General features: G+C 36.8%; 1 protein-coding gene across 3 annotated transcripts; it reads left to right on the plus strand.

Annotated features, from left to right (window-relative positions):
• Nucleotides 1-27,882, plus strand: slc38a3b (solute carrier family 38 member 3b). Of its 3 annotated transcripts, XM_082136428.1 has the most exons (17): nt 5-189; nt 6,682-6,835; nt 7,716-7,736; nt 7,840-7,921; nt 8,081-8,196; nt 10,331-10,404; nt 11,769-11,861; nt 12,587-12,668; nt 18,695-18,777; nt 19,244-19,302; nt 20,312-20,485; nt 21,103-21,182; nt 21,275-21,375; nt 21,930-22,054; nt 23,264-23,408; nt 24,237-24,340; nt 25,328-27,882. In XM_082136428.1, exons 2-17 carry the CDS (start codon nt 6,732-6,734, stop codon nt 25,430-25,432), a joined length of 1,548 nt encoding a protein of 515 aa, XP_081992554.1. In that variant the 5' UTR covers nt 5-189; nt 6,682-6,731; the 3' UTR covers nt 25,433-27,882. The 3 variants fall into 3 exon arrangements, with proteins under 3 accessions (XP_081992555.1, XP_081992554.1, XP_081992556.1); XM_082136429.1 differs by lacking the exon at nt 7,716-7,736 and having other exon boundaries at nt 1-189; XM_082136430.1 differs by lacking the exons at nt 5-189; nt 8,081-8,196 and having other exon boundaries at nt 6,694-6,835.
• Nucleotides 27,883-27,993: the final 111 nt, after the last annotated feature.

Genomic DNA, 27,993 nt, shown 5'->3' on the forward strand with positions numbered 1-27,993 from the left:
CACTACTCATCACACAACCTTCGCCAATTCACTTCATTTCTCAAAGCGCTTTGTCTCTATTGTGATCAAACCACACACGAGGTGAAGAACCACAGGAACATAAAGCATCCGAAACACTGGAAACTTAAACCGAAAACATAATTTCTCATTATAGTCGCGAAGATCTTTAGATCAGGAGCTCATTGACTAGTAAGTAATACAATGTGTGATCTATTCTTTTTTTTTAAAGTTGGCTACTTTTAAAATGCATAATCTGTAAGATTAGAAAACGAAAATAAGTGAAAGAAAATACTTCGGTTAATTGTAATTGTTGTGGAAAATGGACAAATTATGAATATTTAAGTTATTATGGCCTCATAATTATAATTTTGATTCCCTTTGTGATGGTCCTAGAGAGGAGACTGTATTATACCTATGTTAAGTATATGTTTAGCTTCTTTAATTTACTTTATAGTATATGGATCAGTGACCTCATGTTGTTTTTTGTCCAGATATATTGCTATTCAGAAATACATAGAAAATGAAGTTCATACAGACAATGTCTTGAATGCACACCTCTTATTATGATGAACATGCTTTCAATTTCTGATTTAAAGTGAATTTTATATTTTTGTGTTGTCTTAAAAGTTAAAAGGCTTGATTAAAAAGGTTAAGGTAATTAAAAAGCTGAAATAATTAAAATAAATATGAGTAGTTTGGCAATAATATTAATTAATTTTATTATTAGTGATAATATTAATTTCAAAAGCAGACTTATTATTAACTTTGGTTCATTTGTTAAAGTAATTTCATGTATTGCTGTCCTCATTGTAGCACATTAAGAGTCTAAGGTGCATTCTCCTTGATGACTGATAGAGCTTATAGTTAAGGCCAATCCTTTTTATTAGTGTTGGAAATGATGTAGATGCAGAAGTAGCTTATTTTAAAACCTTTACTTGCATGTTATATTCCATATCTGCTGCATGGTTTTAACAGGATCTCTTACCACGTGTTGTATACTTCAGTTACCTCTCCAAATGGGGTTTGTCTCCTGGCTCAGCTTAAGAGAGTGTATTGGGTTTAGTTCATGGCGGTGTATTGAATACTGGCATGCCAGATGGCCTGTTAGGATGTCACCTCTGAATCTCTGGGTTCTCTGGACATTATGCTCATCAGTCAGGGAATGAGGGGTCAGAGGTCGGGAGAAAGTGAGAAATCACCCTTGAGTTGATCAGCAGAAGGTTCTCTGTAAAACTTTGAATGGTTGGGACATGTTAGATGGACAGTTGTGCAAACCTCAAAGCTATCACGAGCAGACTAAAACTGTCACAAAAGTCAGATTTGGATTTCATGTTGGATTAATGGATGGGGCAATACAGTATGACGCACATTGAATGTGAATGGACAGTAACTACCAATCAATAGTTGACATGGTAGCCGATATCAGAAGAGGTGTGACCATGTGATGAGGCAAAAATCTGTTTTTCAGTGAACTTCATTGGGAGACCTTTGCAATCAATGAACATGAGTAAACAAGAATGTCCCAGAATTTTCTAGAGACAAAACGTGACATCAGCTGAACGTGCCTGACCAATCATATCCCTTCCTCAAACTTTGTCCTGGATGTAAACATTTGCACCCAGTGAGGTCAGAGCTTCTGAGTTGGTGCTGACAGATGAGAGGTCACTGACCTCAAGCCCAAGGCCAGAGATGAGCGTAGGACTTCGTAGGATAGCAGTCATGTCTGATTTGAGTGAGGAGTTAATTCTTTTTGCTGTTATTCTCTGTATACACTTGAGCCTGACATTTGTATTGATGCTTTTGAGTCACAGGACCAGGATCACATGTGAATTTGTTGAATTCTCAGTCTTGTTCGTACATTTTTGTATAATCTGCTTACGTCCCTCTGATGGTTAGGTTTAGGGGTGGACGTTCATGTTTGCATTTATTTTCCATACACATTACATTTTATGAATTCATACAAAATGCCTCCTTGTATTAAAAAAAATAAAATAAATGTATCCTTGTTTATTTTTGTTATTGTCATGTACAGCACTTTGGTACCCATTGTGGTTTTTGAAAGTGCTCTAAAAAAAGTTGAGTTGAGTTAAAGTAGTTATGTTTTCTCATGAGATTGACTGGGTTGGATATATTTATTAGGAATTGATTGGATTGTGAAAAGTGGTTGTTATACCAGAATCCAGACAGGTGGATACAGTGAGTTGGTAGATGGGTAGAAACAAACATAATACAGACAGAGTTAGTACGTCACTGATCTTTATCGGTAAAATAAACCTCAGTTGGCAGTCTGGTAAAGAGCAATCATTGCACAGGCTAGGTCCTTTTAACCTCAAAGAGGTTCAATCAGTCCCGACAAAAGTGTGCCAAAACATGGTAAGCGTGGTTTTCATATGAAGTACCTTGGTATCGTCAAGTCACCTTTATTTCTATAGCGCTTTATTCAATAAAGATTGTTTAAAAGCAGTTACAGTGATATTTTTCAGCAGTTCACATTGTGCTATGTGAAACGTTCATCTTTGAATGTTGAATTACTTTAGTTAGGACCAATTTAAAGGTACAGAGTACAGACACCCTCATCTATTAATCGGAAGCTCACGACAGGAGGCATTTCATCTCAGGGTGTCAATTATACGTGATTCACTGTTTGTGAAACAGTTCAACCTGCCTAATTAAAAGCTTCCTTGTGCAAGCATGAGTTTAATTGACATTATCCACATTCAAATGGTTTCCTATACTCATCATCATCACCACGGTCAAATCACATTCAATAGCTTGATGTCACTTTCTGCAGATGTTCACGGCCACACTTGCTACCAACCATGCACAACCTGTTAAGCATTTTAAGTGGTTAAAGCCTGTTATCTGCCTCCTGCACACACACACACACACACACACACACACACACACACACACACACACACACACACACACACACACACACACACACACACACACACACACACACACACACACACACACACACACACACACACACACACACACACACACACACACACACACACACACACACACAATCGCCCTACCAAATTACTTTGTTAATCACACGTTTGATTCTTAAAAGTGTTCAATAATTTTAATAGGGTCGTCAGAGCTCTCTTTGCCTTCAGAAGATAAATGTTGCCTACATGTCATTTTAAGATGCAAAGAGTTGTTTTGCTGGTCAAAAAGTTTGTGGTGTTATTTATATTTTCATACTTTTTTATATTTTATGTAATATTTAACTTGATTACAAAAAATCATATAAAATATTTTAAATGTGTGTGTGGCTGTGTGCATATATGTATGTGTGTGCGTGTGTTTTACATTTCTAAAACAATTTATTTTATAAAAAAGTTGATAACAATTTTATCTTAAAATAAAAGTTATAATTTGTAAGACATAGAAATTATATAAATTTCAAATGTCAAATTTAAAAAGTAAATATAATGTGTATATATATATATATATATATATATATATATATATATATATAAAATCAAAAAATATAGATTAAATATATTTTTTATATTTAATATTTTATAGATTTATTATATTAAGTATATATATATATATATATATGAAAAAGAATGTAAGAAACATTTGTAATCATAGTTCTATAAAAATGTTTCTTACATTTCTGTTCATAAATTCTCATAATTTATCCCTAGAAAAGTCCTCAGGGAAAAATCATGATGCTGAGACCATGTTCAACCCCAAAATGGTTTCAGATGAGTAATATTTGCTCTACTGTTCAAAAGGGAACATCTAAACATGATCTGTCTGTTTGGCATGTAAAGTGCCAGACCTTCCACTTCAGGAGCTGAGCCTGCCAACCAATCAGAGCAGAGGTTGTGTTCGCTCTACTACTGACATCAAGTTTTGAAGGAACATGTAACAGACTGACCAGGGCAGACTTATACCTTGTAAATAAAAATCCAGACCCATAACATTTGCTCTTGTTGTGTGGGAAAAAGCATTAGACTAGAGGAAAAAATTATAATAAAGTCAGTTTGTAAATGGCGACTGTTCACTCGTTATTGCATGAGGCGTTTAAAAAAAAATGTTTGTCGATTTTGGCTATAGTTAATCTTGTCCTGTTTCTTGACCCTAGTTTGAGGTGTTGGTCAGTGTAACGTCTATTATTGTGAAATGTAAAGCTCTTTTGAAAAGGCAGCACATTGTTGAATGTACAAGGACAGTGCATTGTGTGAAACAGCTGTGAGTTATGATAAAAATGACGAAAGCGTGATAGGTCTTCTTAATACTGCGCTTTATTAGTTATCGCATTTTGTTCATCTCAAAAAGTAGTTAGTCCTTGTATATTAACCCCATAATTGCCTTTTATCCACTTTGTTACTGTGTATTGCTAATTATTATTATTATGTGCTTTTACATGCACTTTTTGTGCCCCTCTACTGACCATCCTGCGTCTGTCAAAAAGTTGGAGCTAAATTGATCAGATCCGACATATTTAATAACCTTGAGCTCAATCTTTGCGGGTCATATATTGCATTAAGCAGTGTTAAGGATGACAAAAACGTTTATCGCAGGCAGCCTCCATACCTCACATATCATGGTCATGTGAAATTCAAGCTCCTGTTAGAATTTAGAGTCCCTTCAGACCCCAAAGAAGAGCTGCTGTTTGCAATGCCTGATCAAAAGCTTGTCACGTTATCATGTTGAGTCTGTTCCTGTAAGTACAGTGCTAATTACCTCAGTGAGGATAAAATGTAAGGGATAATGTACATTCAGCTGGTCATTATCGCACAATGAACCCTTGCAGGGTGATGGGGTTTATTTGGAGGGGTTTGTTTTGCAATAATGAATTGTCCGAAAGTACATTATCCTACTTTGTCTGGGTATTTAGTGATGCTAAAAAAAGTCTCTTATGTTCACCAAAGCTGCATTTATTTTATCAAAAATGCAGTAAAAACAGTAATATTGTGAAATATTATTACAATTTCAAATAACTGATTTCTATTTTAAAATATCATTTATTCCTGGAATGCAGAGCTGAATTTTCAGCATCATTACTCCAGAATTCAAAGTCACATGATCCTTCAGAAATCATTCTTTTTATTTTCTAAATCATTATAAATGTCTTTTCTGTCACTTTTAATCAATTTAAAGTGTCCCTTGCAGAACCAAAAAAAAATTATTTCTTTGAAAAAATCGTATTGACCCCAAACTTTTAAATGATAGTATTAATTTAAACAATATCAATTGAACTATTTTAATGTTTAAGATCACATAAATCAACATGGTAAGATTCTAGTCAGGCACAGAATATTTCGACATGTTGCCATGGCACTCTGACACAACATGTTTCTAGTAGTTTTAAATGTTAATAGTGCTGGAATCCAATCTCATGTCTACATCGGTCTCATTTGGAAATGGACTAGACTCAAGACTTTCCTCAATTATCAGACCGTAAATGAAAACACTCGTACAGTTCTTCTTTCCCTCGCAGACAGTTGTTTTTGCGAACAGTGTGTGTGTTAAATTTATCATGACAGCTGGGTGTCTCGATGGCCCTACTATTCAGTGGACTGAAAACCTCAATGATAAAATAAACAGTGACGTGGTAAATGTTATTGAGCCTCCATTTTTCCAAGGAACGCGAAGACACTGTTCGTTGAAGAGCGAGAACATCTGCTGGTCTAAAATTACACCCTGGTGCGCTGCGTCTCATTGTTGTCGTTGAAAACTGACGACTTAATAGCATGCATATATGAAAATTAGGTCTCAGGGGAAACTGGTGAAAGGCCAGTCACTAAATCTCTGAATAATCCTGCTGATTTCTGTAGGTGGCCGCACAGCCAAGTGGTGTAGTGATGTAATCGATCAGGCTGATTTGAGATGATTTCTAGAGTGATTTTGTGCATTACTGACAGGTGTTACTCAATGCAATAATGTTGTGGAGAAGAATCATAATAAGAAGAAATGAAATTTTCCATCAGACTTAATGAACATGGACACCCTTAAGTATAGATTGTTTTTGGACATGCACACCAATAACATGTTTTTTATGTAGAAGTACAATGCTAATACCTTGGCACATGACTATTTGAATTATGTAGTATCATCATGGTATACATCAAAGTACCACAGTATTACCATCTGACCCCATTATGATTTTAGTATAAACAGATTGGAACATATGCTGTATTATTTTAGTAATATATATATATATATATATATATATATATATATATATATATACTATAATAGTATTTTATATATATATATATATACTATTATAGTATTTATTATTACTAATGCATTGATGTATTTATTAATGCTATAATAATTTCCATTAGCTTCTAGTTTTATATTTTCTGGTTTGATTTTAATTTGACTTTTTTAAATGTAATTTTGTAGTTTTATTGGTTTTTTAATGTTTCCAATTAGCTTTATTTAATATTTATTTCAGTTTTAGTTTTAGTACTTCACCTTAACCTTTTTTATTTCAGTTAATTTCCAAGGCAACATTTCTAATTTGAATGTAACTTTTCAAATAATGTTTACATTTTGTTTGATTTCAGTTAGTGAAAACGATTTTTAATAAGTTTTAGTTAACAGTAACAACCCTGGACATTATGAGACTGATTTTTATGCATATAGTTAATTTCATAAAGTCGCATTTTTTTTAATTGTTGTCAAAATCTTTAACCTTTTCAGCAACTTGGACAACTCACACATAGAACTGTGGGATATCGACCACTTCCACCATGGAACCTGCCAGATCAGATATGAGTATCCTACCCAATGGGAAAGGTCACGACCTCGGAGAGGAAATGTGCATGCCGATGAAGACTATGATGGAGGAAGAACAGTAAGCACATTTGCATTCAGTTTTATCAAAGACTTTAGATATACAAAGATGGTGCATTACTATGAATGGGAGAAAGTGCAATGCGTAATATGGCAGAATAAGTCCCGCCTTCTAAAAAAAAGAGCCAATCACTGACTGGTAAAGCCATTGCGTCACTGCAGCTGCCATTAGAAGCTCCGGTTGCTGTAGAAACAGTCACTGTTTTGACACATGTGCTGGACCAGTTTCTACCTGATAAATGCAGTTTTGGTCATGATTTGAGCGTTTAGAAGCAACATTTTTAAAACAGTTGTTGTCAGATTTCATTGATGATTTCAAATATGAAATTTAATCCTAAGCTATGGTAAACAACTTTGGAGAATTTGATGCTTCCCCATTCAAAGAGATAGGAGCTGCACTTGCATGACTGAAAAAGCTGCCCAAAGGCGTTTCAAACATGGCCGCCGAGTGAAATGACTTGCCTTATAGGGACTTTGACTTTATGTACAAACTCTGAACATTTTGATTTTCATTGCCATGCGACAGTAAGATAAGTTAAGTGCATGTGACAGGAAGTGCTTTCTCATGTACCCCCTGCATGGAGAACCAGGCCACTTTAAATAGTGGTTCTCAACTGGTTTTGCTTTATGGTTTTTAGCATGTTTTCCCAGCTTTCTTAATCAGAACAGACTTGCAATACTGACGTACATCATGTACATTGTGTGCTTCTGTACTGAGGTCAATGCAAACTTTATTTGTAGCTTACATTTGTAAATTTCTCAATGCACGTTTACCTTCTGGCATGCTGTGTTGACTTGACTTGTGGGCCTGTCTAAGTGCATGTTTACCCTCTTTCTCCTGCTCGATGATGGACCATCTCACACTCTCAATCAACCTTCAGAAATGGTACCCATCACGGCAGGTATGTCAATAACAGAAAAAAGATGATGTTAACAGACGAAGAGGAAGTTAGATGATGATCAAGATCATTGTCAATTAAATGTCCACTGTCTTTCATCCAACAGATTTGATGATCCTGAGAGCACACTCGCTGAGAACATCGAGTTCCTGCCCAACGGCGATGGCAAGAAGCCACGTTTCACTGATGTAAGTATGTGCAACATTTGCTGTTAACTTTCAAGTAACCAATAGCATATCACGAATAGCATGTAGAAACTAAACGATGTGTTGATGTTAGTCTATGTAGGAGTACTGCTGGTGTTTTTGTCTGTATTAGTTGCTTATCAATCTCATTTCCTCTCTCAGTTTGAGGGGAAGACCTCTTTTGGCATGTCAGTCTTCAATTTGGGCAATGCCATTATGGGCAGTGGGATTTTGGGATTGGCCTACGCTATGGCCAATACTGGCATACTGCTTTTCTTGTAAGTGAAATACCTTCATTACCCTCTTAATGACAAATTGGCTGTAAAAGTAATCCATTGTTCTATGTTTGTTCTGATGTGAAGCATCACTGAATCATCTCATAGTCATCCGAATGAACCTGTCACTTCCAGCCCTCAATAAATCAGCATTTTAACGTCATCTGAATGTCAAGCATTTGGCAGCCCACTGTCTGTCTAATTGCCATGGTAATTAAAGTATAGATTTTACATCTGTTATTTTTCCAGAAATGCTCTTGAATATTTGAGTGTTTCCTTTTGGAGGCTGTTAATGTTCACCATACAGGATTTTCTATGGAAAATTGATTGCATTCTGTTAAAGTACATGCAAAACTCTGTTTGCCCTTTTTTTAAAACCTCAGCCCTGGTTTCAAGAGTTTTAAAGTACTTAAAATGTAAAATTATGAACAACTCAACTCAAGCCAGTAAAATATTTTAGATGGTAAAATTAAGTTTAGATATAATTATATTTATTATAATTAATGCTAAGCATACTGGCTTCTACCATACCTCCTATAGCTATATGTATGTAAAACTGAAGAATGCCATAAGTTGACTAGCAGTAGAGTATTTTTCCAGTAGAGTAGAGGAGGAAAGCTAACACATGCGCTTGTGCGACCTCCCATTTAATGTTTATTTCCCACCTTCTTAAAATTTTCCACTCGTTGGCTCCACCCCTCTCGTCTATCCACGGCCCCAGAAAGGCCATGACCTGGGCTGGCCACGCCTCCTCTGTTCTCCAGACACATCCTTCTTTTTAGGATCACCCTGCCCCCATCCAAATATAGTTGTTATATTTGGTTTCCTCTCGCAGCCTGTCTTGGTTTGACTGGGGGAGGAGAGACGTCTGAGGCGTCCTCCGCTCCAGTCAGGTTACAGGGAATTGAATACTACTGATCAAATGACCTAACAGGCCAAGACTGCTTTCTCCAAAGATAGTCTTATTTCCAAACATATAACAATAAATTCATCTACCTCATGTTGGGAGAAACCTCACACATGCCTCTTGGAAGGCAGTTTGATTAATTCCAGAGGACAAATGTTTCTAATGTTGGCTGTATATCAGCCTACCACTTATAGTCACATTTAGTATTTAAATAGCCATATAAATAAAACTGCTAATAAAGAAACATTTGTGTTAACATAACAGCAGTTAACAATATGAATTGGAATCACAACAGAAATGGTCGATGCAAATTCACATAATTCTGTAGTAGATGTGTCGATTGCAGAGCACAGGTACTGAGATTACTTCCTCTGGTCAATGCATGCTGAATTGTTAGGCAGCTGTTGTCAAAAGTCCATGAGAACATCCATCTCGTTTGAATACAGTCGTTCCAGAGCTCATCCCCTGGCTTTTGTTAATTACCTGCCATTTATCAGGTACTTGTCACCCAAATGGACTTGCGGTAGACTAAATTCAAGGACAGTCTGCCTCCTGCGGTGAAGCATTGTGAACGAATCCTGAAAGTACAATAATCGCTTTGCAAGAGAATTCCACTATTGTGTAGCTAAAGCTTCTATCAACTAATTGCCTTTCTGAAAGTTGGCTTTCCATGACATAAGCTAAAAGAAAAGAGCTGGATGAATCAGTAAAATTGGTTAGTGGTGTGTTTGATCATGGGGTTTCATGGAACAGTTTATCAGACGTACTTTTTTGGTTCCAACACAAACACTGGCGCTTTCCCAAGATTCAGTCAGCAGTAATTATTACTCAACAACATTAATGCATCTGCAAAAAGTATAAAGTACTGTACACTTTAGAAAGAATGTATGCAATGCACTTAGAACTCCAGCTATAGACTTTAGATTATATTTGAGTGGTTTTAATAGTTTGCAATCTTAGTATCTGTGCTGGACTCCTAATCACATGCTGCTCCAAAGGGATTGCCTCTGTAATGTGTGTACTGAAGGTCATTTCAGATAAAAGGTCAGCTAAATGTCAGTTTGGTAAGTAGAAAGTAGTAAATTAATCTCCAGTAGAGGAACTTTCTAATTACTTCTTGCAAGATTACTTGGGTGAACTTCTAGAAAAGCCATATATTAAGTCTAGCATGTGCAGAATGCAGATGTTGTACAGATTTGAGGTGATGCGATGGTTGTATTTTGTCTTCAGGTTTCTCCTCACGGCTGTAGCTGGTCTGTCCTGCTATTCTATTCACCTCCTGCTGAAGTCTTCTGGTATTGTTGGTAAGAAGAACTATATTTTCTTGATCGATTTGTTGTATTGTCATTTCCTAATCTGGTGGACAGATGCCTTAAAGTTAAAGTCCGCGTGAACCGGAAGTTACAAATGACTTTTCTCCAGTGTTGTGACGTATTTCCAAGTGAAACGGAATATTGAACAGAGGGCAGAGTTTTACTCTAGCGCTCCTCCTCTCCATCTCTGCTCATAGCAGACTAACGGTTTGAGGGGAGTGGTTAAGCGTTTTTCAACCCAAACCGTCAAGCCTACATCATCAGAGAAGGAACGCCATTTCAGACCGGAAGTAACTTTTCAGACTTTGATTAAAGATTACCACTGCAAACAATTTTTTTCTGTGTATTAACTTGCACGGATTAATTGTTCACCACAAGACTAGTAATATGCGCTAACAAAGTAAATAGGGTCAATTTTGATTTCATGCCGACTTTAACACAGTCACGGAATAACAGTCTGAATTTTTTGTTGTTGTAATCTGAACAGGAATTGCCTGAAATGGTTAAATATAGTGGAGAACATTTGTGACACTGGAGGAAGGAATTTAACATGTAAACTAATAATAGTTTGAATCGGACAGGCCAATTAATCAATACATATATATGTGTATATATATGTGACCCTGGATCACAAAACCAGTCACGAGTCGCACGGGTATATTTGTGGCAATAGCCAACAATACATTGTATGGGTCAAAATTATCCATTTTTCTTTGATGCCAAAAATCATTAGGATATGAAGTAAAGATCATGTTCCATGAAGATATTTCCTACCGTAAATATATAAAACATTTATTTTTGTGAGTGAATGCAGCACAATCGCCAACATAAATGTAGAACTTTAAAGGCGATTTTCTCAATGTTTAGATTTTTTTACACCCTCAGATTCCAGATGTTCAAATAGTTGTATCTCAGCCAAATATTGTCCTATCCTAACAAACTATACATCAATGAAAATCTTATTTATTCAGTTTTCATGTGATGTATAAATCTCAATTTCAAAATATTGAACCATGTGACTGGTTTTGTGGTCCAGGGTCACATATATAGTTTAATATGCTGAAAATTATTGTTCAATACTAAACATTGTAAGAAAGAGAAATGTGTTGTTTTAAAGCATTTTAAGAGCAATTTCTTGTAATGCAGTTGTTGGCATTTTCGGTGTGTTGTTGTGATGTCATTTCCTTTCTGAAAACACAATTCAGCTTCCATTTTAGGGCTTACTGAGTTTCCATGTTAACTCAGCGGTCACCGCAGGCAAAGATAATCATAACATGAGATAGGGTTTTGTGGAAACTTGGCTCTGGTGGTGAGATTTGTCTCTCTCTTCATGTTTTACCGACTTTCATTTCCAGGAATCAGATCATACGAACAGCTGGGATTCAGGGCCTTCGGAATGACAGGGAAGATGGCGGCCGGAATTGCCATCACTCTTCAAAACATTGGAGGTAAAGAAAACCTGATGTGAATGAGACATTATTATTTGCCCAATATAATTTGTATAAATTTGATAGATCTTTTTTTATTATTTTTTTATCCTGTATTCATCTCTATGTTTTCCTGTCTGGTTTTGCCAGTTAATTTCCACCCATGTACTTTCCTTCACACACTTTCTGAATTGGCAAAATGACAAAACTTGCTTTATGCTGATATTTAACACTGTGTTTCCATGTTATTTAATCCTCATATTGTTAATGCTGCCTGTTCTTTAGGTTTCTTTGGACTTGACTGTGACTTTTCATATTTAATTTGTGTAAAAAGTGTTACATTTAATTTTAAATATATTTTTTATATTTTCAAATTTAGATTAATAGTAGACAAGTATTTTTTCCCCCTAAGAATTACATAACAATCACATTAATCACACTGACTCAGATTAATATTATGCATATAAAATACACACAAAATTACCAATGGATATAAAAGTAATATAAATAGATAAAGATACCAAGATAAATTTCATATATTGCAAAGTTAACTTTAAAAATAAATTTTAAAAAAGCAAGATATATTTATCTATTTTTTTTAATAGTTTAACAAGTGGTTTGCATCCTGAGTTCAAACCCAGTTCCAGCAGGGTGCAACAAGCAAAATGAGCATAAAATCATGATGAAGGTTAGTTTCTTTTGATTGTGTTTCTTCTAATTTAGTCATTTTTTTATATTTCCTATAGCCATGTCCAGTTACTTATACATCGTCAAGTCAGAGTTCCCACTGGTCCTGCAGGCGTTTCTGAAGACAGATACCACTTCAGGGTAAGTACTTTAGAGTGTCATTGTAGAATGCTGAAATGAAATGAGAAAATCTCGACCTTCCCTCAACCTGCAATTTTACCAGTTAAATGTGAATGAATTGATAGTTCTTCACCGACTCTGTTACTCCAGCCACTGGTATTGTCAGCTGACGATGTCACGGTCCGTTGAGGTCAAAGACCTGCACTTCACTAGGGCAAACACTGAAAAATCTCAACCTGGCATCAAGCGGAGGTGTGGTGGCTGCTGTTAACTGTGATTGGTCAGTTAATAAGAGAACGAAGGCTGATTGGCTGATGCTGTCTCTTTCCCACCACACCTCTGTCCTCCTGCGCGTGACGGCTTCTTTAAACAAGCATACTGTCATGCCTAACTGCGTAATGTGCTGATGTCAGTAGACACAACTCGTTTCTCGCATCTGAAAACAAGCGCTTGGTTATAACTTTATTCAGCTTGCTTGTGTTCTCAGGATAAATCCTAGTTTAGCATCTGTTTTATCAAGTTTAATTATTGTGTTGAAAACAGACACGTCATAGTGTTTGTAAGAAGCACATAAATGCATTTTGAGTTTATATTAAGAAGAGACGTCATCTTCATTACTAGGCCTGTGAGTGTCGTTGTTTAAATTCTATGCACAACAAAGCCACATTTTATTTTTAATCCCCTGAAAATGGTTAATTAGCAAGAAGTTTAAACATCAAAATCTTCTGTCTTATGTAATGTGTATTTCAAAATTACTGGATTAGTTTGAAGGCCTCCAATTAACAGAGTGAAAGTGTAGATGGGCAAGGTGATTTATTTATATGAGCAGTGTAAAACTCACACTGGCTTTGGTTCCAGAGGCTTTTCAGTTCTGTATACTGAACACGTCAGCAGTGTTAGAAATTCAGCAAAGATGGAGGCGTGTGCTTCACTGTTAACATTATGCATTGACTGAGAGCTTTTGTATAATTTCAGGACCAGGTGCAGCATGAAGTGACGCTGCTATATGTACACACACACACACACACACACACACACACACACACACACACACACACACACACACACACACACACACACACACACACACACACACACACACACACACACACACACACACACACACACACACACACACACACACACACACACACACACACTGCTATATGTGCACACACACACACACACACACACACACACACACTTATGTTGGTAGAGGTGATTTACGGGACATTCCATAGGTTTTTATACTGTACGAACCGTATATTCTATCCCCCTACAGTCCCCCCCCCCCCCCCCCCCCCACACACACACACTTACATTTAATGCTGAATTATAATTGTAATTTTTGCCCAGATTTCGAAATGAACACAGCTTTTTATGCAAATATACCAATATAAGATATACATTTTTTTTTTTATAAATTAGATTAGATTAGATTAGATTCAACTTTATTGTCATTACACAAGTACAGGTACAAGGCAACGAAATGCAGTTTAGGTCTAACCAGAAGTGCAATAGCAGCAAGTGCAGGATATACAGTGGTTCCATAAGTGCAGAACATGGATATGTACTGAATAAATATAGAGTTGAATACTATTATAAACAAAAATTTACAGATAGATTTGTCCTATGAATATAATATACAGATAACTATTACTGTGAACAGAATTTACAGCTAGATATGTACTGAATATAATATACAGATGGCTATTACTATAAACAGAATTTTTACAGATAGATATGTACTGAATATATATACAGATGGGTGTTACTATAAACAGAATGTGAGCATAATATACAGATGGCTATTACTATAAACAGAATTTTACAGATAGATATGTACTATGAATATATATATACAGATGGGTGTTACTATAAACAGAATGTGAGCATAATATACAGATGGCTATTACTATAAACAGAATTTTACAAATAGATATATGTATAAGTTAGGCTAAAATGAGCAGTATAACAATGGATTTAAAGTAGTGCAAATAAAGTTTGGACAGAAGCTATCCGAGTGAAAGTGCAGTGGAAGTAATTGCATATTACAGTTAAAGTACGGTATTGCAAATGTATATGTAAACAGTCGGTACTGTAAATAAACAGTCGGCAGTGCAAATTGAGCATATTCCAGTCAAGGTAGTAGTGCAAGATGCATATGTAAACAGTTGTTTCTGTAATAACAGTCAGCAGTGCAAATGAACATTATAGTATTGCAAATAACAAAATGGAGGCAGGTGTGAGGAGGGAGAGGAGAGTCAATCAGTATATGAGGGGAGTGGGATCAATGAGGGTTAGAGTTTAATAAAGAGACAGCTCTGGGGAAAAAACTGTTCTTTAGTCTGCTGGTCCTGGTCCGGAGGCACCTGAAACGCCTGCCGGAGGGCAGGAGAGAAAACAGTCTGTGGGCTGGGTGAGAGGAGTCCTTAAGGATGCTGCGAGCTCGATGCAGACAGCGTTTCCTCTGGATGTGCTCGATGGCAGGTAGTGGAGTCCCAGTGATGCGCTGGGCGGTTTTCACCACCCGCTGCAGTGCCTTGCGCTCTGCAACAGAACAGCTCCCATACCACACTGTAGCACAGTTGGTCAGGATGCTTTCTATTGCACAGCGATAGAAGTTCACCAGGATAGTGGAGGAAAGCTGATTCTTCCTCAGTGTCCTCAGGAAGAAAAGGCGCTGGTGAGCCTTCTTGACCAGGCTGGAGGTGTTGGTTGTCCAGGTCATGTCCGCCGAGATGTGGGTCCCCAGGAACTTGAAACTGGAGACACGCTCAACAGCCATTCCATTGATGTGGATGGTGTCGTGTGTGCCTCTTGACACTTTCCTGAAGTCCACGATGAGCTCCTTCGTTTTGGTGGTGTTGAGGAGCTGGTTATTTTCAGTGCACCATGTGGCCAGGTGCTTGATCTCCTCCCTATAGGCAGTCTCATCGTTGTTGCTGATGAGACCAATCACCGTAGTGTCGTCCGCAAACTTGACGATGGAATTAGATCCGTACACAGGCTTGCAGTCGGAGGTGAAGAGGGAGTAGAGAAACGGGCTTAGCACACAGCCCTGTGGTACACCAGTGTTGAGTGTGATGGACGTGGAGCAGTTGGAGCCTGATCGAACATTCTGGGGTCTGTTGGTCAAAAAGTCCAAAATCCAGTTGCACATGGAGGTGTTGATGCCCAGGTCTCCAAGTTTGGCTATTAACTTAGTTGGGATGACAGTGTTGAATGCTGAGCTGAAGTCAACAAACAGCATGCGTGCATAAGTGTTCTTATTGTCCAGATGTGTGAGCACAGAGTGCAGTGCCATGGAAACTGCATCCTCTGTGCTCCTATTGCTACGGTAGGCAAACTGGTGTGAGTCCAATGTGGATGGAAGAGAGTCTTTTAGGTGTGCCAGGACCAGCCGCTCAAAGCACTTCATTACGATGGGTGTGAGTGCTACAGGGCGGTAGTCGTTAAGGCACTTCGGGCTGGAGTGTTTTGGCACTGGCACAATGGAAGTGCATTTAAAGCATGTTGGTACAGCTGCTTGGGCAAGAGACAGGTTGAAAATGTCTGTAAAAACCCCAGCGAGCTGCTCCGCACATGCCCTGAGTACGCGTCCAGGGATGTTGTCTGGTCCAGCAGCCTTGTGCGCGCTGATCCTGCTCAGTGCATTGCAGACATCTGTGGAGGAGAGTGTGATCGGCGGGTGGTCAGCTGAGGATTTGAGCTTGGTGGCAGTTTCTCTGTTGTCTCTTTCAAAGCGAGCATAAAAGTCATTTAGCTCGTTCAGGAAGTTGACATCAGTGGCTGCGGGGGTGGAGTGAGAGGGTTTGTAGTCACTGATGGCCTGAATGCCCTGCCACATGCGCTGAGGGTCAGCGTTGGAAAAGTGTCCCTCTATCTTAAGCTTGTAGCAGTGCTTGGCCTCTTTGATGCCCCTTTTCAGATTTGCTCTGGATGTGCTATAGGCTTGTGCATCTCCTGATCTGAAGGCAGATAAATACAAGCATTAACATAAAATATGCTATATACACACACACACACACACACACACACACACACACATATTTGCATGCATGTACGTACGTAGAAACATGCCTTATGTATAATATTTCATGTAAATGCAAACATATATTAAAATTGTGTCCATATGCATTTCCTTTATCAGTATATTGGGAAGGTTCACTTCTGTAGCTGATGATATATATTTTGGTTCTTGTATGTTGCTATGCAAAAGCTGACATGTAAAGCAGCCACTTCTACTGCAGAGGAATCTTTATGATTCCCCTAACAATAGCACATCTTATATAATGCGTGTATGATGTTTCATCCCCACGTATAGTTGTCTACACACAGTGTTTGAGTACTGGGAGGAGTGGAGAGGGTCTGGAAATAGAGCAGTCTCAAACAAGGTCTGGACTTTACATACTGCGCAACACCTTGTGACTCCGTGTGTGTGTCCTCGTGTTCACAGTGTGGCGGTTACTTGAGTCCAGGAGTGGGAACTGTGCCATGTCGCAGTCAGCTTTCAACTATTTAGATGGTCTGTGTCGCTAGCGGCTTCAGCAAACACAACATACCTTCTCATAAATCACACAAATTGCAGACTCGGTCTGAAATCGGATGGAGTTAGACGGGTCGATTCTGGAATAGTGTAAATGTTTTCTACTGCCGCACATGTGAAGTTGCTCAAGTCGGTCTGTCAGACAGGCAGAGCAGCAGAAAAGGATACCAGAAGAATGACTGGCTTTAAAATAGGCACGGAAAGTTAAGAAGTTGCATAGTTGCATTTTGCACTATTTGCTGGTTTGTTTAGTTGCCATTTTTGTTACTTGTGCAAGCTTTATTTACAGCTCCCACTAAACCAGAGAGCATAATCTCTCATTTCACCAGCAACAAATAGCAATGAAAACATATCACATCCCTTAAAGATGTACTCGGTATTCTTTGTTGTTGTTTTGTTTTGGTGTTGAAAGTTTGAACCCAAACTGGGGTCAGAATTGTTTTTTCATGTTTATGAAAGAGTCTCGCATTCTCACCAAAGCTGCATTTATTTGATCAATAATACAGAAATATTATTACCATTTAAATAACTGTTTTACAATTAAATATATTTTAAATATAATTTTTTCCTGTGATCAAAGCTGAATTTTCAGCATCATTACTCCAGTCTTCAATTGTCTTCAGAAATCATTCTAATATGATGATTTGCTGCTCAAGAAACATTTCTGATTATTATCAATGTTGAAAACGGTTGTACTGCTTAACATTTTTGAGCTAAACGTTATGCATTTATTATTTAATAGAAAGTTTAAAAAATGTAATAGAAAATTGAAATCCCGTATAACATTATAATGTCTTTTATTGTCACTTTTGATCAATTTAATGCATTTTTAATACAATTATTTCTTACAAAAACTTTTCAAAGTATCAGATCCCATTTTTCTTTTGGTAACTTTTATAATGAACAAATAATTGCACATTTCAATAATTTATAAAAGATTATATTGTTTCTGTATTTTAAAATTGCCACATATAGTGAAGATTGCAAGTTATGACCAGACAAAGAGTGAGTTTATCTTTCATGTAACAGTGAAATCAGTGATGCTTCTTAACACTGTTACAATTCTGGGAGAAAATGTAGGCCTGGTTTCACAGACAGGGTTTAGATTAAGCCAGGATTAGGCCTTAGTTCAATTGGCTTTTATAAATGTGCCTTAAAAAAACTGTGACAGAAGCATTGAGACATAACCATGGCATTGACATATTTTATGATATGTCAGTGCAAGTTGCTTTCAGTTAAAACAGCTCAAACATCCATTTTAGTCTGGGACTAGCTTAATCCTATCTGTGAAAACCTATATTTTAAAGCAAGTTCACAATCAAACCAAACACTAATCACCATAAAGGTGACCGTATTTACAGTATCATGCCAAATCTTGATGTTTTACAGTAATTTGGCTTTACCACATAAAATAACCTTGCCTGAACTGATTTGACTAAAATGAAGTTATTGCATTAGAATTGGAAATTTTTTGAATTCTCTGTCTCTGTTTCTGTAGGGATTGGTATCTCAATGGCAACTACTTGGTGGTGCTCGTGTCTTTCTCTATCATCCTGCCTTTGGCTCTAATGAAACAGCTGGGTGAGTCGATCATTTCTACTTCAGTCTATCTCATCTCTCTCTTCACCTCATGAAAGTGGGTTTCATCAGCCCACCGCGTGTACGTTTGACCCAGTTGAATGGACCGTTCATATTACAGAGCACAAGTTCAAGCACTTTAAAAGCACATTCTGTTCTCATATGAAGCAATAAGTTAAACCAATAAATAACCAAAGTAACGGCAAATGGGTTTTTCTGAGAACAAAAGTGTTTTAACCGTGCACAGTTGTTTTAGTAATTGAATCAAGCTGACCTTGTCAGTATTTCTGTCTGGTAAGCTCTGTCAGCAGAGATTAGCTTCTGAGATGAGCGATAACTCACTGCGCTTTTCTTAGCACATGCATTTATAGTTGCAGGGATTCAGGCTTGAATGCATGTAAGCAGCATGTCGATTGACAATAGCGCTGTGACGGCATATTGACGCGCTTCGCTATATTTATATTTGCAGGTTACCTTGGTTATTCCAGTGGTTTTTCACTCAGCTGCATGGTCTTCTTCCTTAGTGCAGTAAGTATTTGCCATCATTGTTATTGTTAGTCAATATGAAAACAAAATTCACCCTGTTTTATTCATCAATGCATGTTATTCCAAAGAAAAAAAAGGTATCATGATATTCATAAATCAATTATTTGGTACAAAAAAAAATTATACCAAAAACTCACTACCATCCTGTCCCTGTATCTTATACTCATAAACATATTTCAGAGCGAGTTGATTCACAGATTCACATAACACTTCGCCCACACACTTTTCCCAGAGGTATTTTAGAGGAAGGAATATTATATCATATGTACAAAGCAATGCTGATTAATGAAATACTGACTCATACTGACTTCAGAAGAAGATGACTGAGGCTTTTAATTGGTTGCAATTGGTTACATTCTCTCGGGATAAATATGTTCTATAATATTTCACAAGTATAATGTTTGTCAAGGGGTGTTCGAATATTAATGAAATTTTAATGAAATTTTAGCCAACAAGACATAGCTGTTAGGGATGGGCCTGAGTATTAAGAAATGACAATCTGTCAATCATGTAACACAGTAATTGCATGGCTTTTTTCAACTTCAAAACATTGATCACAATAGCGAAATTCCTTATTTTTATTTATTTTGTTGTTATTTTTGTAGTCCGTTTGATTTGACGCAATTAGAGTAATACAGATTAGAGTAATTCGAGTAATTAGGTCATACGCAGGTTCTCGGATGAATTACAAGTTGAGTACTCGCGTACACAAAATAGCCAAAATGTCTGTGTGTATTTTCCATTTTCACTTCTATAATGTTAAGGTGAACTCAAAGATGAAGGAGAGCAGGATCCAATGGCAGATAAACTTTAAATAATAATAATAGTTACAATAAAAGAACACCAAGAACAAGGTGCACCTGGGAAGACCATCACAAGGGACCAATCATAAAAAGAACTACAAAACTAACAGAGGAAACAGACTTTAATAGTCCATACAAAACAGAGATCATGTGACAACTCCATCCTCTGTCCCTTTCTTTATTTTTAGGTCATGTATAAGAAGTTCCAGATCCTGTGCCCGTTCGAGGAGTTCTCGGCCAATAGCACGCTGGCTCACGCACATTCAAACGTAACCGTTAACCACGCCCACAGCTACCATAACGGACATGTGATGGAGGATGACTCCCACTGCAGCCCGCAGATGTTCACTGTGAACTCACAGGTATTGGATAGTTCAATACAGGATAGTAAAGAGTCCATAGAATACACAGTTCATAATCTCGGTGGAAGTAGTAGGTCGTCCAGGGACTTTTTACCTTCTGTTTTTTGAATACTATGTATTCGGGCATACTACTCTTTTGGTATGCTGTTTTTTAACATACTAAATAGTTGGGAAGTTTTCGAGTTCAGACGCAGAGACTGTGTTTATGAGTGAGTCATTGAATCATTCATTAGACCAATTAGTTCAACACAGATTCATTCAATAACGAAACGTCACTGTGTTGCTCTGTAGAGACTCAATTGCTCTACTGTGGATTTGTTTGGAACTATTTTTGTTGGTGAAATACAGCAAAAAAAACTATATTCTCAGTGTAAAATGTCCTTCAACTTGTCTATTGAACTGTAGTAAAATATCAATATCACATTTGCAATCATGGTAATATTCTTGCTCGTATAACTATATCCTTTTACAAATATTAAACACAAGAACTCATACATGGGAATTTTTCACACCATATCTTGAATTTTGAGCGCATTTTTATTCATTTTCATGTGAAACGGGTGAAACATAGCAAAGGTGTTTCAGAATGCACTAAAACAACACTGTCTGTTCAACAGACTGCATACACCATCCCCATTCTGGCCTTTGCTTTCGTCTGCCACCCTGAGGTCCTGCCCATCTACACTGAGCTTCGCAAGTAAGTCGACTGCATTAAAGCAGCACTTGTTACTGTATTCTGTGTTTTGTGCAAATAGATTGAAAATGTATCTCATACTTTTCTCCCTGCAGCCCAACTCAGAAGAAGATGCAGCATGTTTCCAACATTTCCATCCTCATCATGTACACTATGTACTTCCTAGCTGCTCTCTTTGGGTACCTAACATTTTACAGTAAGTTTAACACTTTTACATTTGCCCATTACTAGTGCTTTGCTTACCTGGTAGTTCTTGTATCAGATCCATGTTTGCACTGAATTTTATGTATGCATCATGTGTTGCATGTTAAATTAAAAACAGTCAAGCTTTTGTTAGGCAGTGCAACTTAATGAGTCCTTAACGACTCCTTAATGAGTCAGACCCTAAAACAACAAACACAGCGGCTGTAAAAATAAATGCTATCAAAAATCATTTAGCTCCATATTGCTGTTTTTGAATGCAAAAACATGTCTTGTTTGTTTGAAGATTTCACTTTTACATTTTTTTTAATAGATTTTACTAGATTTTATCTTCTGAGTATGCATACTTTCTTTGTTTAATCGTTTTCCCTGTTTTTGTGTAAGAGCCTTGAGAAGCTTGCTTTTAAGGTGCTGTGTAAAATAAACATGATTATTATCTCAATGTTTGAATATTCAGACGAGATCGCTCTGAAATATTCGAATCAGAATGTACCGCTCGGCATGTAAAACCTGCAAACTAAGTTGATAAATTCCTTTATTTTTCCGCAGCTAACGTTGAGCCCGAGCTTCTGCACACCTACAGCAGGATCGACCCCTACGACACCCTCATCCTCTGTGTGCGTTTGGCTGTGCTCACCGCCGTCACCCTGACCGTGCCCATCGTTCTGTTCCCAGTGAGTTTCACATGTTCATATCTTATATAGAGATTGTGCTATACCGTTTTTACCACAATATATCCAAAGTGTGAAAAGCAAAAACGCTAGCCTGCTCTGTAAACTGTAATGCAGGTGGGCACTTCTTTGATTATAACAAGAGCAAAGTTCATTTTGACCCTTTGCGATGTGCCACTAATGCCCATACAACCAAGAACTTCCTTTCGGTTGTGAAGCATTTCATTCACTTGATTATCAAAATCAATACTGCAAGGTTATGCATTCCTGTAGCTCAAACAGTAGAGCATGGCACTAGCAACGCTAAGGTCATGGGTTCGATACCCAGAAAAAGCAAGTACTGATAAAATGTAAACGTCTATCGCTTTGGATATAAGCTTCTGCCAAATGCATAAAATGTAATACAGTGGTTCTCAAACAGGGGGTCAGGGGTCAGGACCCATGAGGGGGCCTCAGCACACTTCAATGGCTGCTGCTAAAGGCTTTAAAATGAGACAAACTAAGTTTTAAGAGAAAGCAGCTAAAAATCAAGATATAAACAGACATCATATTTTTTATATAGTGGGAACTTGTTCCCACTTGTCATTTTTATTTAGGAACCATGGGATTCCGTCTTGGAAAACCTGGGTATATGAGGGAATTTTAAAAGGAATTTTGAAAAGTCATGCAAATTAATAAAATCTTAAAAAGTCATGGAAATCACTAGTTATTCTAGTTATGTCAAGATCTAAAATATTTTATCAGGTAAAAATGGCTGAGAAACTTCTATTTGTGAAAAAAAACCTTATCTAAAAATAAACCTATCCTAATCTTTCAAATCACCTGTAATCATAAATGGCTTGAAACTACTGGAATTATAGAATTTAATTATTTTAATCTGAATTATATATAATTATTTTATTCATTTTAATATATTGACACACCTAGTTTCTGTAAATAAAGGAAGTAGTCAAAAATGTTGAGAACCACTGATGTAATATATGGACCATTTCGGGTTGAATAATGCAGCAAAAAATAACTATATAGTGACATATACCGTTATTGTTATATAAAATGACTCATGCTGCCCACTCTAAAGAGGCATATCGGAAAGAGTAGAGCGATTCAGCTTGCTGTACAGAATTGAGGTGTACAGGTGATCAAATGTTGCTTAAAGTAATTTCAGTCATTAAAAATGAAATAAAAATGATCTGCTTCTTCTTCTTCTCAAAGGTACGGAGAGCCATTCAAGAGATGGTGTTTCCTAATAAGACCTTCAACTGGATCCGACACGTCGCCATAGCCGTCATTCTCCTGACTTTCATCAACATGCTTGTCATCTTTGCCCCAAACATCCTGGGCATCTTTGGCATCATTGGTGAGTCCTTCAATCGTCACTGGCTCAGGAGCCCAAAATCCAGACCGGTCAAAAGTGCTCTCTGAGAACCTGGAAATAGAGGGAAACAATTCTGTGTTCAAACATATGTCTGAAATGCCAAAGCAGAGACTCGCTTGTTTGTCTTGCTTTCTCAGTGTGATTAAGGGACACTGACACTGGCGGGCCGCTGTCTCTGGCCTTGAGTACAGCTTCAAATGTCTCTGTTGCTTGTTTGAACAGATAATGTTGTGCTGTTAAATCAATATTTTTGTTTTGTTTATCTCATATTACTGGAAAGAAGGTGAGTGTCAAGGTTCCATTTGATCATAATGAAGAGGAAAACAAAACAGATCAATGATATGAAACACTTTTTTTGTCCAGGTTTCTAAACTAAAATTCATGTGGTATTTTTTAAATTCTAAAAATGTTTGATGGCGCAAAATAATCTCATTGAAAGGCTAAAATACCTGAAAAAACTATGTTTAGACATAATCTTTTATTATCGTCTAATATGTTTTACGTTACGTCCTTTGAAAATGTTACACTCAAGTTTATCCAAGGTATAAATAAAATGTGAGTCATTTGAAATATTTTTCCTTTCAGATATTCTTTGATATTAACCAATGAGTCTTATGATGCTCATAAAATGACTCAAATGATGTTTGTACAACATAGGGTACTTATTTCACTTTTCTATTCTCATTTTCATCAGCAAAGACAACGTCGCTGGAATTCTAATTGTCATCATGTTTAATTGTCATCAGTGTCAGATTTAATTGGATTCAGCTGATTAGCTAATCTACATTTGTCCTCTTCTTCCCTCTCCAGGTGCAACATCCGCTCCATGCCTTATCTTCATCTTTCCTGCTGTCTTCTACATCCGTATTGTTCCGAAGGATAAGGAACCAATGCGTTCTACCCCCAAAATCTTTGTAAGTTATGCTTGTATGATTTATGGCTACCCAGGAGAACGTTTCGAAAACTGTTCATGCATCGCCAGATGTTTGCATCACACTTATCCAAGGTTTATGCCACTTTATACCAGTTAGACTCTAGCTATGTTTCCATCCAAAGCTGCATATTTAACTTGTGTGCGAAATTGGAATATTGGCTAAAACATTTGCGAATAAGCACTGTTTCCATCCCATGCGTTCAAGAGAACAAAATCATCACTTCATGGGAAATTAAATATCTTTAACAATAATGGAAGTTGATGCAATCGGGGAAGCCAAAGTTATTTGTGCCTTAGATCGTGCAGATGAAACGCAACAAACGCTGTCATGTTATTTTGCGCTCGGATGCCTGGTGTTTGTGGGCGCAATTGCGTGAGACACTTCTGGGAGGTCATTATACCAAATCATTCTGATGACAGACTTTGACTTAGGCATTATCAACATTTGAGGTGCTGTGCGATGAGATTGGCCGCTGGTTAGTCCAGTTATCCAATCACATCCTCTGTTGAGGCAAAATCATCTGCGTTTTTTGTTGTTCTTGTACATCAAGGGGTTTATTCGGTAAATGTGTTTCCATCATAGAGTATGAACGTATTCCATAAATTTCATAATCAGCCGCAATTGAGCACATACGTTTTTTTTAAGCGCATTTTTTGAATTTATGCGCATTTTGGCATTTCCATCCAGTGTGTTTTTATGCGATATCCCAAAAATTCCATAAAAATAGGTGGATGAAAACATAGCTTCTGATATGGCCCAGCTGAGTTGTTTTCTTCGGCTCTATATCATCACATTTATCTCTCTCCTGCTGGAAATAGGAGATAATACAGATGTTGTTGTACTTTTTTGAAATTTTTCTAAAATACTCTTTATTAAAAACTTGATCAACAGATTAATTTCAAATCAGTTTACAAGTTTATTACATTTAATTTGGTTAATGACTGAATGTTTTTCTCCTTTTCTCAGGCTGCCTGTTTTGCTGGACTGGGCGTGTTGTTTATGATAATGAGCTTGAGCTTCATCATCATTGATTGGACAACAGGCAGCAGCAGTGCTCTGGGTGGCCACTAGGAGATAAACTCTGATGAATGTGTGTTTGTACATGGCTTTGTATGGGTGAGAGTGCGTGGCGTACTAGTATAGTTAGTGATGTAACATACTGGAAGATGATCTGATTTATTTTTATCTGTATTTTTCTGCCTGTTATGATGCAGAGAATACACCGTCCCACTGTAGGAAGGGAAAGGTGTGGGGGACCCAAAACAATATCCCATTTTCCACAGATAACCTGCCATCAGATAATGGGGGAAATTACTTCATTTTTAAACTTTTGATAAATTCAGACTGATGTTATATATGTTTTAAAACCTGTAAAGGTCAAACATGCTGACCATTTCGATTATTTATTCAAGGTTTAGTACATCCTCACTTAGGAATATGAAATATGCTGTTATGGCTCAAATTGCTTGTCATCATTTTTATATACTCTCACGCTCTGTTTTATCAATCCCGATCCCTTATACTTGACACGACTGTACTGTAGAAACACATAATCGCACCCTTCTAGATTTCTTTGAAGTGACAGCAAATGCATTGTACAGTAGTGACCTATATATCAGATTTTTACATATGTAATTTGTGAATTACTTTGCCCATAGAACAAGGAGATTGTAGAAGTCTTGAAGCCAGCTAGTTTTAGTAAAGATGGGTCGGTAGATGGTTTACTCTCCAGCGGGCTTTGGACAATCAACGAGTCACATCACCACCTATTTCAGATACCGCACGATTTCAGTGTGCCAAAGCAAAGGATTTCCATAAGCAAACTATCATAAAGTATATTTTCTGTTTTCCTAAAGTATGCACAGTAGCCATAGAATGCAAGGCTTGCCTTGATCACATGGAGATTTGAACAGTGAGAAATGTATTTATTTAAATGTATTGAATATATTTTGCAGTTCACTGGATGAGTATTAGTGTGTTCTAGTATTGACGTGTACAATAACCGCTTTTGTGTGTATTGCGTTGAAGATCTTAATGGCATACTCGAGGCCATTTACGCAAACGCTAGATAAGGACTTCATATACATAGACAAAACTATATTTTACTTGAAACAGACGTAATCTCCCCTGTATTAGAATTCAAACGATCATATTAAGCATTTCACTGCAGTGAAGTTTAAGTGATTTAGTTTGGAAGCTGCTTTGGAAGAAATATCTCTCATGAAAAAGGGTTGTAAATGTTTTATTTTTTCACATCTGTGTTTAACTTGTATTACAGTTCATTTTCTTGTAATCTGAGTATTTATGGACCCTGCTTTCGGTATTAGCAGTAGATGATGAACCAGCTGAAACGTAGAAACGTGAAAGACATCGGCATTTTTTGTTAGTTTGAAGGAAGCCGTATGATTATTCTGTGTTTGAAATCTCTCGCTCTTACTCGGTGGTTCATGCGATGCTTTCAAAACTGTAAAGTGTTCAGATTCTGCCAAAATACTGTGCTGTGCAATCCTGGTGTACAGTAAATTGTGCTAATATAATGTGCCGTCTGATGACTAGCTGGGTTGGTAGTGGCAAACATGAGTTATTCTGCAACAGATGTGAATATGTATTTTATATAACCACATTAACAACAGAAATAATTAGATGAGAAACAGACTTCATATGAGTTGACATGGCATTGACGCTGACATGGTTGTTCAGTTTGCACTGTCAACAAAAAACAAACTGAACTTTATGCTGGAGATTGAAGTACAATGACAGTGGTCCCCAATTGTCACTATTTAACATGGCAATGATGTTTGTTATGCAACTCTTGCTTTATTTTCCTTAATCTGATCATTTTATTCTTATTAGTACTTTTTGAAGTTTTATAAATCTTAATAGCCTAAAGAAAAAGTGCCTCAGATTACAACCAGCTACCTTAAATACCCTTTAGATACTACCTACTTTTTTATTTTGCCACTGATCACCATATAGGTGCTGGTTAGATACTTTTTTTTATCCTGGTTACAATGAATTTTATTGTTATATTTTACTATTTTATTAATAATAAGATTTGTAATTTTATTATTATACTTAACTCTATTTGAAATACTCTTTTAGTTAAGTTATAGCTTTGCTTGGTATATTATATTTGCTTCAACCAAAGTAGCATTAGATTGAAGATAAATTCAAGGATGAATATTGTGATTCATATGGCATGTAATGCAAAAATGATAATGACTGAAATTCTGTAAATGTTTTTGTCTCAGTGCTGCTCAGTTTATATACTATTTCTTCAAACAAGTATTGCTAATATTTGTTCTATTTAATCTGGTAAACATCATCTGGAAAACACAAAACCACAGATTGTTTTTCAAAGCATACTACACTTATTTAATCAATACAGTTGGGTTCATACGATAGATTGTTTAGTATATATTGTATATAAACGTGAACCGCTTTTGTGATGCATATTTAGCTTGTATGTATAGTGTAAATAGCAGAACCAATTGACAATAAAAAAGCTGTTTTTAAACCTGTATGTGAGTTTTGTATTTACTACTCTGCCAAAAATAACATTATGACTTTTTTCTTAGGGGTCAATATCAAAACTAGATTATAAATCGACTTGACTAGCTTGTACTGTGATT

Source organism: Leuciscus leuciscus, assembly GCF_965113295.1.
Source record: "Leuciscus leuciscus genome assembly, chromosome: 14".
NCBI classification, from domain to species: Eukaryota; Metazoa; Chordata; class Actinopteri; order Cypriniformes; family Leuciscidae; genus Leuciscus; species Leuciscus leuciscus.

Excerpts from the sequence above, each read along its gene's own strand:
- slc38a3b (XM_082136428.1), top strand. The coding sequence starts at position 6,732 with ATGGAACCTGCCAGATCAGATATGAGTATCCTACCCAATGGGAAAGGT. Across the intron at positions 7,922-8,080 it reads AGAAGCCACGTTTCACTGAT|TTTGAGGGGAAGACCTCTTT; the intron begins GTAAGTATGTGC and ends TTCCTCTCTCAG. Across the intron at positions 21,183-21,274 it reads ATCTACACTGAGCTTCGCAA|CCCAACTCAGAAGAAGATGC; the intron begins GTAAGTCGACTG and ends TTCTCCCTGCAG.